The 15,016-nt window shown below is 40.6% G+C and overlaps 1 protein-coding gene across 4 annotated transcripts in view; it reads left to right on the top strand.

The window, feature by feature from the left end:
* Positions 1-15,016, top strand: part of Rhot1 (ras homolog family member T1) — a 69,348-nt gene that overhangs the window by 9,366 nt on the left and 44,966 nt on the right. For all 4 annotated transcript variants that reach the window (XM_028759161.1, XM_028759159.1, XM_028759160.1 and 1 more), the window contains exons 2-6: positions 5,550-5,608; positions 8,589-8,670; positions 10,283-10,326; positions 10,732-10,785; positions 11,693-11,745. In XM_028759161.1, coding sequence (XP_028614994.1) covers positions 5,550-5,608; positions 8,589-8,670; positions 10,283-10,326; positions 10,732-10,785; positions 11,693-11,745 — 292 coding nt within the window. The remainder of the gene's footprint in view (positions 1-5,549; positions 5,609-8,588; positions 8,671-10,282; positions 10,327-10,731; positions 10,786-11,692; positions 11,746-15,016) is intronic.

Here is a 15,016-nt window from a genome sequence, read left to right as displayed (position 1 = left end):
CTCTCTCTCTCTCTCTCTCTCTCTCTCTCTCTCTCTCTCTCTCTCTCATACTCTCATATTTAAAAACCAAATATAGCAGGGCCTGGTGACTAACACATATAGTCCTAGAGCTAGGACAAGATGATCACTGTGGCCCAGGCTACATAGTGAGTTCTAGGTCAGTCTGAGCCTCAGTGAGACCAAACAACAAAACCCAAGAGAGGATGGTTATATATATGGAACAAAGAACATGAATGTCTTCTACATAAAAATCCAGCATAGTTTTCTTAAAAAACCTCAGGCCAGCTGAAATAATGGAGCAAAGGTGCTTGCTCCCAACTCTCATCTGAGTTCAGTCCCTGGACCCACATGATGGAAGGAGAGAACCAGCTCCTGAAAGCTGTCTTCTGACCTTTACACATGCACTGTGGCAAATAAGTGCACACTTGGAAACACACACACACACACACACACACCCCTCTGCTCTCCAATGTCTTGTTTGCTCTTCTTGTAGTAATGCCACTGTGTTGATCAGACTTGGAGAGAGGTAGATCATAGGTATTGACAACATTTGTCTTGTAGGCTATCACCTACCTATGATCAGTGAACTCACCAAGTAAATTGGAATGGCCTTGAACACACAGAGATCCACCTGCCTCCCAGGCACTGGGATTAAAAGTGTGTGCCCTCACACCTAGCTAAACCACCATACTTTTAATTGTTCCTTGGTAACAACAAAGTTGTTCCCTCCTTCTCTTCTTCCCTTTCTCCTTCTGACAGAAAGTATCACTTGTAGCCCAGGTTTGCTTGGAACTCATGTTTGCTGGCCTCAAATCCATAGCAGTCCTTCCGCTTTAGCCTCCCATTATAGGGAAGGTCCTTGCTAGGATTATTTTTCCAAATGCTAAAAGTTAATTAAAAATATAACTGCATAGTCATCCTCCTCACTTTATTATAATCACAGTTGCTTTGGAAGAACCAAGCCTGTTTTTGTTTTGTATTTTGTGACAGAGTTTCTCTGTGTGTCTCTGACTGTCCTGGGAACTCACTCTGTAGAGCAGGCTGGCCTTCAGATCTGCCTGTCTCTGCCTCCTGAGTATTGGGGTTAAAAGTATGTGCCATCATGGCTGGCTCTAGATGGAATTGCTTCAGCTTGTTTTCTAGATGAGGTAGGATGTGAGCAAATAAATAAAATCATACTCTGGGAAGTGGTAACTGATGCAAATGACTTTAAACAAGTTAGCCACACCCTTGGGGCCACTGTCTTGTGTGTCCATGTCTTCAAGCATCTGTGAGATTGTTCAGTTGCCATCTTTACTCCTGCCAGTGTCTCCTTCGTAGTTGGCCTCCCCTGTTAGTCAAACACTGAAAAGAGGCTTCTCACCAGCTCCCTCAAGTTTGCTTGTTCATTAGAAAACATTACACTTACGATCCTGCAAATGAGGAGAGGCAGGAGGAAGAGTTGGAAGGACCCGGAGCTTAGTGTGGAGTTAAAGTGTACCACCTTACTGGTGTGTTCACTAACCTGGAAGGTCTCCTGAGATGTGAAGCCTAGAGGTTTTGTTTGGGGTCTCTTTGTCATGTGGTTGGACTCAAACTCCAGTCCCCCCTTTTCAGTCTCTTTCTAGGTTTTAGGATGAGTCTGAAGGTTCCAACCTTCTACTTATGAGGTTGGATTTTTTCTGGTGACAAACCCTTATTCTGAAGCTATCTTGTCTGCATCTCCTAAATGAGCTCTGTCTATAGGATGAGCTTGTATAGTTATTTATAAGAAAAGACCTAGCTGTTACTAGGAAATTGCAAGGGACTTTGAAACCACTTGTCATAGTTTCACATTCTGTTTTGTTATGTAGAATTCTAACCTTAGGTTTTTACTAAGAACAAATTGGATACAGTGATTTATACAGTTCATCTTTGTTTTTCAAGACAGAGTTTCTCTGGCTGACCTGGAATTCACTCTGTAGACCTGGCTGGTCTTGAACTCACTGAGATCTGCTTGCCTCTACCTCCTAAGTGCTGAGATTAAAAGTGTGTGCCACCACACCTGCTTAGAGTTTATTTTTAATTGTTATTTTATTAGGTATGTGTGTGTGTATGAGTATGTGTACACGTGTGGAAGTTGGAGGACTACCTGTAGGAGTCAGTTCTCTTGTGTTAGTCCTGGGGGTTGAATTCAGCTTGTGAGTCCTGGCAGCAGGTACCAGACCCCACTGAGTTATCTTGATGGCTTTATTTTATTTTTGTATTGCTTCAGCAGTTGCCTGCTGTTCAGTTTGCAGAATACCTCTTCTAGGGCAGTACTGGGCCTTAAATCCAGAAACTCACTTTTAAAAGTTGTGGGGCTGGAGAGATGGTTGAGTGGTTAAGAGCACTGGCTGCTCTTTCAGAGAGAGGACTTGGGTTCAATTTCTAGCACCCACATGGCAACTGACAACCACCTGTAACTTCAGTTCCAGGAGATCCAAAACACTCTTCTTGGTGTACATACATGTGCATTCAGATGAAATACCCACACACATAAAAATAAATACATTTTAAGAAAAGAAACATTGGAGAAGTGTTGGGAGGTGGAAATGGTTTCCCTGGCAATGCTGCTATCCCTGGGCAAAGACGTCCAGTCAGGTAGTGCTAGAGGTCCTCCATTCATACAAAATTAGGTTTGCTTTATTAGCCACTTATTTACAAATATGTGGTTATTGTGTTCATGTAGACTCATACATGGTAAGTATGTATGTTACATTCATAGTAGCTTAATACAGGTTATGACATAGAAGTTGTTAGTGGAGGCAGTGAGAGCTGTGGTACCTCTGGGGGTCTTTAGGTTGTGCTAGGATTGAAGAGCCCTAAAGAGATAAGATGTAAAAGTACAGAGGAGACATAATGGTTTTTGGATGAGGAAAGCCATGGGGGTGGGGGTGGGGAGGACAGGACTCATTGTGGCTTGTTAGTGCTTGTACCTGTGTGAAGCATGGATGGCCTTGTTTGTGCAACTTGCCCGAGTGGGCAACAGTGGATGGGATGAGGTAGGTGCGCTGTGGTTTGGTGGCACTCCCACTAGTATGATTCATGGGAGCTGGGAGGAAGGTGAGAGTCCAGAAGGCTGAGCTAGAAGATGACAGGTGTGGGAGAAAGTAGAGTGGGCATTTATATTGTTGGTAGATTGATGAGAAAGTTGGGAACTGGGAAATGTTTAAATGAAATACCAGAATTAGGCAAAAGGGCAAGCAGAGACATATGTAAAACCACAGGCTAGGTTTTTATTTAGCCTGGCAGGCGCCAGTGGCTCCAGCACTCGGGGAGGGCGGGCTGCTTGGAGGACTGCCTAGGAGTGCCAGACTAACCTGGGCAGTGTAGTAGTCTCCTCTAGCAGTAACGAGAGAAATATAACAGAATTTCAATGCAAAGAAACCTGAATCAGGGATAGCAGTTTATCCTGCTCTGTAGAAAAACTGTTGGCTTTATTGGTGATAACTCTGAAGCCTGTAATTTTTGTAAAAGGAAGATACAACTGCCTTGTTCAGAAGTGTTGTGAACATCTAAGACACATAGAAGTACTCCAAAAATTTTTGCTGGGGCTAGGATAGTACATTTTCCTAGCCTGTGAGAGGTCCAGTGTTTGATCTCAACACACACAGACTCCATACACATAAAAAGATATATTTGGCCGGGCGGTGGTGGTGCACACCTTTAATCCCAGCACTTGGGAGGCAGAGGCAGGAGGATTTCTGAGTTTGAGGCCAGCCTGGTCTACAGAGTGAGTTCCAGGACAACCAGGGCTACACAGAGAAACCCTGTCTCGAAAAATCAAAAAAAGAAAAAAAAAAGATATAAAAGAATATCTCTATTTCATTTGTCAATATTTAGATTAATTTTACTTGATATATATAATCTAGAAGTTGCCCTTTTTTTAGCCACCAAAATAACTTAAAATAGTATTTATTGACAGTTTTTAGTAGCAAAAAATAAAAATATATGGAAGGCCAGGTGTGGTGGTGACACATACCCTTAATCCCAAAGGGATTTCTGAGTTCAAGGCCAACCTGATCTACATAATGAGTTCTAGGGAAGCCAGAGCTATATTGTGAGACCGTTTAAAGTGTCTGGGGTCAGGGCAGAGAGAGGGAGGAGGAGAGGAAAGAAAAGACAGTGAAGGTCATTCTCAGGTGTATACACATTTTGAGTTCAAGGTCAGCCTAGGCTACATGAAACTCTGACACAGACAATGCTCCTAGTTCAAAAGGGACTGACTATAATAGATGTGACAGCCGTTTTTATTTTCATTTTCTGTAAAATATAGTAGTGAATAAAGTCAATAGATTGGATAATAGTACTGTATTTCTGCGTGCTTTTTTTTTTTTTTTACATAAAACAATCAAAAAGTCTGTAGGGGGCTGGAGAGATGACTCAGTAGTTAGTTAGGAGTGCATATTGCTCTTCCAGAGGACCCAGAGTTGTGTCCTAGCACCCACATGGACAGCTCACAACCACCTGTAACTCCAGCTCCAGGGGATCCTGTACTGTCTTCTTGACTCTCTGGGTACCCACACATGTCTACATATGCCCACACACAGACACACGTGTATACATAAAATAATAAATATAAAAGTATTTTTAAATAGTCTATAGAAATAGAGCTAGAAGCTACCTGTTAAACCGTATAATTTGTCTCTATTTCACACGGTGCTGTTGTGACCAGTGTAGTTTCTTGTGTGTTCTAGCCATTCATGATTTTCCAGCCATGTAGGAAAGGGCTGTGACTTTTCTTAACTCTTAAAAATTGCCATCTTTCATATTTGGACCTGTATTTAGAATTTATACTTTGCCGCTGTGGCAGGAATTAACTGTCAGTAGTCTGTTTTCCTCTAGGAGCTCGAACAGACTTGGTTGATAAGCACTTATTTTGACAGTAGTAACCACATGATCAGAAACGTAAAATAAAGATTGAGATTTTAATTGTCCTTTATTAAAAAGATCACTGGGACAGAAAAGTTTTGTTTTTTTACCTTGTTATCAGCCTTTTAAATACATAACAAAAAGGAAGGAGTGCGCCATATAGGGATCCAGGCCCTCAGGTCCCTCTGTTGCTGAGGGTGTGAGCTGATGTGCTCTCTTGTGAACATAACTAATAATGTCATTGAAACAGAACAGCCCGTGTGCTAACTTGAATTCCACTTTAAGGAATTTATGTTGTAGAATATGAGTTACAACATTATTCATAAAGGTGAAGATTTAGAAATGATCTTTAGAAATTTAATTTAGAAAATTAAGCATCTTATATTATGGGATAGATTCTTATACAACTCTGAATAGGTAATGCAGGAAGGTTTTTGTTACTGTATTCTGTTCTGTTCTTTCCTCAAACCTGACATCTTATTCCCTCAGCCTCCCCAGGTAGCTGGAATTACAGGCAAGCAATTGTAGGTGCTGGTACACCTGAAGTGCAGGAGGCTGTAGGAAAAGGGCTTATACTTATCTTTCCCCTCACAACTAATAACTCCTTATGTGGTTACTGGATTTGAGTTTCTGTAGGACCAAAATGTTTTATTAAGTAATGATTTTTCTTTTAACAGCTAGAGTTGGGAAGACATCACTGATTATGTCTCTGGTCAGTGAAGAATTTCCGGAAGAGGTAAACATTTAATTTCTTTGTTGTAAGTTTTTTGTTGTTGCTGTTTTGTTTTTAAATAAAAAATAAGTTAAAATGATATCAATGCTACCTTCATATGTTTCTTCAACAGTTAGGGCTTTAAAAAAGCTTACAGAGGTCATCACCTTATGAAAGAGCCTAAGTTCTTTTCATTTTGTGCCTTTGACTTTACCGTTAAATTTTGTTTTATATTACATGAGTATGTTTGAACGAATACATACATGCCATTGCACAGTGTGGAGATTACAGGACAGCTTGTGTGAGTCACAATTTTCTCCTTCTTCCACACAAGGCCTGAGGATCCACTTCAAATTGTCAGTCTGCTTGGCAAGTCACTGAGCCGTCTCACTAGCCAGTGACCTTGCCATTTGTCATCTCTAGGTCTTAGTTGTCTCTTTTTTAAAGTGATGGGAAAAAGAATCTGGAGATCATAGCATTTCTGTAGTTTGTTTTCAGAGATAAAATGTTTTCCAGACGTGAAAGATGCAGAGTGTTGTGTGAATTGAAATCTGATTACAGTCTGAGTACTGCTTACCTTCTGCCTGGTGCTGTCCAGTTCCTGAGTTTTTGTCAGACTAGAATTCTGATGCAACTAACATTACCTACAGACTTCATTTTACAAATTAGAAATGAATTCATTCTATATTATCTACAGATCCAAAGAATTGTTGTATATGACATTAATAATAATGAAATGCCACCAGAAACCAGCATTTTAGTTTTGCTATTATTACTATTATTATTGCTGTTTTCAGACAGGGTCTCATGTACCCCAGGATGACTTTAAACTCCTGATCCTCCTGCCTCCACTTCCTTGGTCCTGGGATTACATGTATGCACCATCATACTGGGCTATACTTACTTTCACTTTGGAAATCCCAGCGTGAGGGATGCTGGCTAAACCCTCCTGTAGCGTTAGGGTATTGGGGTAGAGAACAGTATCAGTGGGGCAGCATAACAACATTTTGGATTTTGTTGTTGTTAGTTTGTTTTGTTTATTTCTGGGAGCACAGTCTGTATAGTACAGGTTGGCCTCAAACTTTCTTTCTTTTTTTTTTTTTTTTCCCTGAGACAGGGTTTCTCTTTATAGCCTGGGCTGTCCTGGAACTCACTCTGTAGACCAGGCTGGCCTCGAACTCAGAAATCCGCCTGCCTCTGCTCCCAAGTGCTGGGATTAAAGGCGTGCGCCACCACTGCCCGGCGGCCTCAAACTTTCTATGTAGCCAGGCTAGTCTTGAACTTCTTTCTGATTCTTCTACCTCTGCCTCCCAAATACTGAGATTACAGGTCTGGCTTGTTTTTTTCCAAAGTATTATTAATGTCAGAGTTTGAGGCTAGAGAAATAACTCAGTACTTAAAAGAACTTGCCATACTTCCAGAGAATCCTTGTGCAATTCCCAGTATCAGTTGATTCGTAGCTGCTTATAACTTTAGCTCCTGGATATCCACACTCTTTGGCATGTGTGGTATCTGTCTCCCAACATACACACAAATGTGGCATTCAAGTACATGTGCCTGCACACACAAGTAAAAATAAAACTAATGTCAGAGTTTACATTAATCCTTTCTTTACTCTTGTTTAGAAAGAAATAATCTTATTGTTTTATTGCTGAGCTAGGAATTTGATGTGTCACATGGCAGCGTCTTTGTTGTTCTGGATTTTTGTGGTAATTGAGATTGGATCCAGGGTCTTGTGCATACCAAGCAGGAGCTTCAGTTCACTGCTGAGCATATCTCCCCTTGGTAGTGGTTTCAACATTCACAATTCCATGGCTGCTGCTTTGTTCCCCTTTGCATTAAAGAAGAATCAAATAGTAATTCCTTAATTTGAAAAGTGGAGGGCTGGAGAGATGGCTCAGTGGTTAAGAACACTGTTTGTTCTTCCAGAGGTTGTGAGTTTAATTCCCAGCAACCACATAGTGGCTCACAACCATCTGTAATGTGATCTGATGGCCTCTTCTGGTGTGTCTGAAGACAGCAACAGTATACTCACATACATAAAATAAATAAATATTAAAAAAAAAGAAGAGAAGAAAAGTGGAATATATTTTGGAATCATTAACATTATTTGAGAGTTAGGGTATAATACCCAAAGTTCTCTGCAGAAGTTTGTCTAAAGAGCTAACAAGATGGGAAAAGTGAGAAAAGATACCTGCTGCCAAGACTGACAACCTGATTTTAGTTCCCAGGACCCACTTGGTGGAAGTACAACACTGACTCCATACTGAACTCCACTTGTGTGCTATGATGCCCATGCACATACATAAATAAACACATTTAAAGACTCATAGTTCCAATCCAGCTAGAACTGCATAGTGAAACCCTGTCAGAAGGAATAAGTAAATTTTAAATGTGTAACTGAAGTTAGAGTTGTTTTAGTGTATTCCTTTTGAGTGTGGATACTTTTTTTGTTTTCCTCCATAATTAAAAATCATACAGTTGGGGTTGGAGAGAAGGCTCAGCAGTTAAGAGCACTGGCTGGCTCTTCCACAGGACCTGGGTTTGATTCCCAGCACTCAGATGATACCTCACAGCTGTCTGTTTCTCCAGTTCCAGGGGATCCAGTACCCTTTTCTGGCCTCTTGTGGTACCAGATATACATATGGTTCACAGATATGCATGTAAGCAAAACTCATACACATAAAAATAAATTAATTAAAAAGAAAGGAATGAGCCTCCACACTTGACAGTTTTGTTAAAAAGATGCAGTCTTTCTGAAATGTGGAATTATTAAACGTGGCTTATGAAGCCAGACAGTTTTAATCTAGCCTAGACAAAATTAGTGTTTATTGGTTACCTTGAAAGTTGTCATTTTGTTTTGTGTTTTAAAATGCAGTGAATACCTACAAAGATAGCTCTAAACAGAAGGGCCTGCTATAGATAAATCTGAATGGTCTATTAGTAAGTATGATGGATAATTTTACCACATTTATTCTTTTTTTATATTTGTTGTCAAATAAAGGTTCCTCCCCGAGCAGAGGAAATCACCATTCCAGCTGATGTCACCCCTGAAAGAGTTCCAACACACATTGTCGATTATTCAGGTAATGGGTGGCCTTTGGTGGGTGAAGGAGGCTCTGAAGTTAGTGTAATAGCCCTGAAATAAACCTCATCGAGCTTTTAAAAATGTTTAAGATCATGTACTACTCTTGCAGAGGATCTGAGTCTAATCCCCAGCACCCACAGTCAGGGTCACAGCCTCCTGTAACTCTAGCCTCAGAGTTAATCCAGTGCCTCTGGCCACCACAGACACATTGTCCATGCAGGTACCATATACACATACATATTCAAAAAAGAGTGAGAAAGTTCTAAATTTTAGAATTTGTTGAAGGACTGGGGACGTAGCTCATTTTACCCAGTGTTTGCCTAGCCTGATATTCATCTCCAGGATCACACACAAAGATGTATATATATATATTATTACTTGTTGAACTCTATTTGTGTTCTTTAATTTCTCAGCCTTTGTTACAAAGAATTAAAATGAATTAAAAATGGTCAGTTTGAGAGCTGAGGAGATTGCTTAGTAGTTAAAGTACTTGCTGAACCTGCAGGCAGATCCTTGATACCAAAGTAAGAGTCTGGGCACTGTGGCTGTAACAGCAGCACTAGGCAGCGACAGCCGTGCACACCCCAGGGCTCATTGGCCAGCCAGTCAGCCAGTCAGCCAGTTTGTGAGCTGCAGGTTCACTAAAGAGACCAGTGTGGAAACAAAGTGAGACAGTAGAAGATCCCTAGCATCATCATCACACATGTGAACACACATGTGAACACGTAGATATGTACACACGTATACACCACATACACACAGAGGTCAACTTACTATTTCTGATTGTAAGACTATACACGTTACTGATTTCTTTAGTATGTGTGTGGACGTGAATGTGCTATGGTATGTGTGAGGGTCAGAGGATACCTTGCTGAATTTCAGTCTCTCCTTCCACTGTGTGGGTTCTGGGAATTGTACTAAGGTGTGGCACAAGAGCCCTTATCAACTGAGCCATCTTACCAGCCCAGAAAGGGAATCTTTGCTTTCTTCATTGTCAAACTACAGTTTTGCCTCGGGGCCTTTTTGTTATTACTCCTACCTACTGTGCTGATAGTGTCCAGATCCTGTAGTCTTGGACTCTGTGTCGCAATTCTTGTCTGGGCTTCTGACTCTGAAGCGCTCAGTCTCCTTTCTTGAGTTGTTGATCTCTTTTGCCTGACTCTTTTTTAACTCTGGATCAGATACTGGCCTAGATCTTTGACAAGAGGCCTCTGCACTTCTGTGCTGGAATTGTCCTCCTTTATTAGCTTCCCTGCTAACTGGCTTCCTTATAGTAGGTCGCCTTTTTTTTCACTGCATTAGCCTCAATTTGGTTTCTGCCTGGTACACTATGTTATTTTGAAGATTTACTGATTTTTATGAGTATGTATGTATGCCTGTAGGTATGTAAATGTATTATGTTCATGCCTGATGCCCATGGAGGCCAGAAAAGGGTGTAGGATCCCCTGAAAGTGGAGTTACAGATAGTTATGTGCTGCTATGTAGTTGCTGGAAACCATCTATGTCAATTTTGTTATGTGAATATTACATAGATTTTTTTTTTGTTTTTAGCTTGATGATTAGTTATGAAGGATTTTAAAATACAAAATATTGGCTTTTGTCATTTATAGAGGCAGAACAGAGTGATGAGCAACTTCATCAAGAAATATCACAGGTATGCATAATGTATGTGCATGTGTTTGTGTGTGCATATTCCCACTCGTGTGAACAGTGATAATCCTATGAGTATCTTTTTAGTTCTTTTACCAAGAATATGCTTTTTCTGAGGGACAGTTGGATAGTGACAGTTTTCCTTGTGTGGTTGTGGCGTGTCTTGACCCCTCCCTCCACTTGCTCTATAATGTGTCCCACCATTCCCAGCTTACCAGGAATTTCTCAGTTGGTATTTGAATATGTATTGTTGGCTCTACTTCTTTAGGGATACTTTGTTCTTATAGGTTGGTTTTTCTTTTTCAAAAAATTTCCCCCTTTGGCTCTAAAATCTTAGGTATTTGGTAATTAAATGCTGTCATGTATATTTTATTTCAAAGTACCACTAATTTATTACTTTATCTTCTAGGCTAATGTCATCTGCATAGTTTATGCTGTTAACAACAAACATTCTATTGATAAGGTATGTTTACATTTTCACTCTATTTAAACTCAATGCATTACTATTTATTTACTTACGTATTTTGAGGAATGTTTTTACTGTGTAGCTTAGCCTGATCTGGAATTGTCATATAGCCCAGGCTGCAATCCTCTTGCCTCAAGTTTTTGGGTTCTTTTCTTTTTTTTGTTGTGGGATTTTTTGTTTGTTTGTTTTAGACAGGGCCTCACAGAGTAATCCTGGCTGTTCTGGAACTTGCTCTGTAGACCAGGCTAGCCTTGAACTCACGGAGATCAATTTGCCTCTACCTCCCAAGTGCTGGTACTAAAGGTGTGAGCCACCACTGCCAACTTCATTTTTGTTTTTAAGGTAGTTTCTTGCGCTGTATCCTAGCCTGGATGGAACTCATGATCTTCCGGCCTCAGCCTGGGATTCCAAACGTGCCACCATATGTAGTTTTAATGGGACAAATCTGATCAAAGCTGATAGTCTAGTGAGAGTATTAAGAGCTCTTAACGACATATAGAGGAGGGATGGCTCAGAGTCTGCTCCCATCTGTGACTCCAGTTCAGTTCTAGAGTCTGAAGCCCTCTTTGGCACTAGGGGCGTGCTCATGGTGTCCAGACATATATTTAGACAGAACACTTGGAATCATAAATTTTAAAAGAACAGTATGCCTTTTCTGTTTTGGTTTCTCCTCCCCCTTTTTTCTTTTTCTCTTTCTTTCTTTTTTTTTCTTTTTTTCTTTTCAAAGAAAGAATCTCACAATGTAACCCTGGCTGGTCTGGAACTCAATATGTAGACCAGATGGGCCTTGAACTCAGAAATCCTCCTGCCTCTGTCTCTGCCTCCTGAGTTCTGGAATTAAAGATGTGCAGCTTTTCAAAGAAGACCTGCATCATGCCTTCATTCCTACTTAATTTTATTTTAGGTAACAAGCCGATGGATTCCTCTCATAAATGAAAGAACAGACAAAGACAGCAGGTATTTTTTTTTCTTTCACATCTAAAGAAAAGAGCTAAGAAACAGTAACAAACGTCACTGTGAAGTCTTTACTTAGATCTCCCAGTTATTAACATGCCCCATATTTAGATTTTCTTTCAAATATTTATTTATTTGTGTGTGTGCGTGCGCGCATGTGTGTGTGTGTGTGTGTGTGTGTGTGCATGTGTTAGAGGGCAGCTTGCAGGATTTAGGGCTGTAGCGTTTGGACTGGTTAAGAGCACTTGTTTCAGAGGACCCGGGTTGTATTCTCATCACTCACATGGTGCTCACCATCTCCTCAGGTACCAGGCATGAGTGTGGTACATTGACATTGATACAGACAAAACACTCAGACACATGAAATAATAAAGTAAATCTACTCAGGAGGCAGTGGCACATGCCTTTAATTCCGGTGCTCAGGAGGCAGAGGCAGGTCGAGCTGTGTGAGTTTTTTAAGGCCAACCTGGTCTACAAAGTGAGTTTCAGGACAGCCAGGGCTACACAGACAAACCTTGTCTTGAAAAACCAAAACCAACCAACAACAACAAAAAATAGGGTTTAGTTCTCTTCTTTTATTGTGTTGGTTCCAGGATGGAACTGAGGCTTGCTGGTGAATGCGTTTCTCTGCTGAGCCATGTCTGCATTGGATTTATCAAGTTTCTCCCTGTTCACCTACCTCCATACACCACCACACACCTTTTTGAGGGCAGGAGTGATTAGAAACAGTAAATAGATTCGAGAGCAGAGCAGAAAACAGCTCTGACGCTGTGATGGTTACCGACAGATCTAGTATGTTAGTAATCCTACGTTTTGTTCAAAACCTGCTCTTGAGTCTATCTGGAGTCTGTCTTTGCCTGTATTGTGTGCCCTTTCTTGAGTTGCTTCTTTAATGAGGTGTGAGATTGTTGATTGCTCACAGTGTGCACTAGGCAGAACATAGGACTGAGCAACCTTTCAGATCTGCTTTGCCAACTTCAGAACTTAAGGCTCTGACTTCCTTTGACTGCCTAGTTTCCTCAGCTGTAATAGGGATAGAGGTAATGTCCATCTTGGATGCATATGGGTGTAGTGAGAATTGAGTTAGATAGCTTGTATATAACTTCTCTAAAATGCCCTGTAACTCTCCATTTAGAAGTTCATGCAAAGAGGCTCTCTGCAGTTTTTTGGAAGATACAGTGTGAAGGGAAATGCAAGACAACATACTCAGTCGTTTCCCAAGTAGAGTGATAGTTCTCTGCATAAATGCTTTCAGTTTTAAGCCAGATGAAAGTATTTCCTTCCAGTACTTAATTGGACAAAATTATTTTTATTATTTCTTTTTTTCATTTTTCTTGTTTTTTCTTTTCTTGTTTTTTCTTTTCTTTTTTCTTTTTTTTTTTTTTTTTTTTTTGTGGGGTGACAGGATCTTGGCTGGCTTGGAATTTACTCCACCTGCCTCTAACAACCAAGTGCAACCAAGTGCTGGGATTTAAAGGTGTATACCTCTGGTGCCTTCTCGCCCAGCCTTCAATCTTCAATCTGGTTTTTTCTTTTCTTCTTTTTTTTTCCTTTTCTTTGAGACAGGTTGATACTAGGCTGACCTCAAACTCATAAAGATCTGTCTGCCTCCTGAGTGCTAAAGGTTTGTGCCACCACTCCTAGCCCAACATTCTAATCTTTTTAACACTGGTTTATTATTGTTCTTATTTATTTATGTGTATGTGAGAAGTTTGGTGTACAGTGTGCATGCTGCCAGAGGTTCGAGGAGGGCATCAGATCCTCTGTAATTGGAGTTATAACTGTTGGTGAACCACCATGTGGGTGCTGGGAACCAAAGGCAGGTCCTCTGGAAGAGCAGCAGGTACTCTTAACCACTGAGCCATCTGTCCAGCCCCCATTTAAATCTTTTTAAATGTTAGGAAATCATGTTTTATGTATTAATTATATACATCTGGCCCTTTGCTCAAGTTTTCAGGATTCTTTTTTCAGCATTTTTGTTTTTTATTCTCTGGAAATCTGATGCCCCTGTCTTATTTGTGGAAGGGAAACTAACTTACATGGCCTGGAAGCTCTGTGATGACTCTTCATTGTTCCTTAAACTTTGCGGTGACAAAGTGGAAAGGAGAGAATGACTCAGCTCTTCAGTGCTATAGCCTCTTGTCATTTGTGGCAATTTAAATTAATTAAAATGCGATAGCCAGTCTCCATTCCTCTCATCTACTGACCCACGTTTCAGAAGCTCAGTGGCTGCCTGTGGCCGGTGGTATTGGTAGTGGAGCACTAAAGAGCATGCTCGTTTCCGGGCACATTGGCACATGCTCTGAATCCCAGCCTGGTGCAGGGAGTCCTAGGATAGCCAGGATTATTGAGAAAGACCCTGCCTCAAAAATCAAACAAGGCCATCATCATAGAGTGTTGTATTGGACAGTGGAGCCTTAAAGGCTGTAGTATCCACATGCTCTTGGTGCTTTCTCCTGGAGATGTTTCTAGGAGGGCCACTCTGGAGAAGAGAGCATACCTTGGCCAGTATCTATGAAGAACCCATTTTATGCCACTGGTTTTAGAACTTTGGCTTTGCAGTCACTAAAATACTATGGCTACTTTGTGGACCTTGTTTTTATTTTATTTATTTTAATTTAATTTTTCTTAGAGATACAAAAATCTCACTGTATTTCCCAGGCTGTTCTCAGACTTGTAATCTTCCTGCTCCTACCTCCTCCTCCTGCCTCAGCCTCCCAGTTGCCACATTGTATGTGTGCACTGCCAAGCCAGTATAGACCTTACATTTTCCAGTAACTTCTTTCCTGAGCCTTACCTGTAGATTATTTTTGGTACATACCTATTCTTCCTTAGGACTCTTTTATCAGTGTCACATAGCCAGAAAGTTTCGGAAGCAATCGATGCCTCCACTGTAGCCTGGCCTTTAGAATTGATAAACTTGGACTTGAGCTTAGACTGTTTTAAACAATAAACTACTGTGTTTCCTAATTCTTCCTAATCTTGTTAGGAGCCTCTTCTTGGGCAATATAAGCAATAAAAATCACACTGAAGATAAGGATGCTAAAGTAAATGCTGCAAGAGTTAGTGTTGGGAGTTTGGAGTCTAGTAAAATGATTTGTTTTGTTCCAAGCTGTCCTTTAGGACTCACATGAAACAGTCTCCACGACTCAGTGATCTTTGACAACCCATTTAGATTTCCCATAGGCCTCTCAGGTTTTACTTAAATAAAACAAGATCTTTAAATGTTCAGTCTGCTCTCTGTCAGAGAATGTGTTTTGCTCACTTGTCTGTT

Source organism: Grammomys surdaster, unplaced genomic scaffold (assembly GCF_004785775.1).
Source record: "Grammomys surdaster isolate TR1022 unplaced genomic scaffold, NIH_TR_1.0 126278, whole genome shotgun sequence".
Taxonomy (NCBI): domain Eukaryota; kingdom Metazoa; phylum Chordata; class Mammalia; order Rodentia; family Muridae; genus Grammomys; species Grammomys surdaster.
Note: the sequence above shows the minus strand (reverse complement) of the source record. Positions and strands in the feature narration are given on the sequence as shown.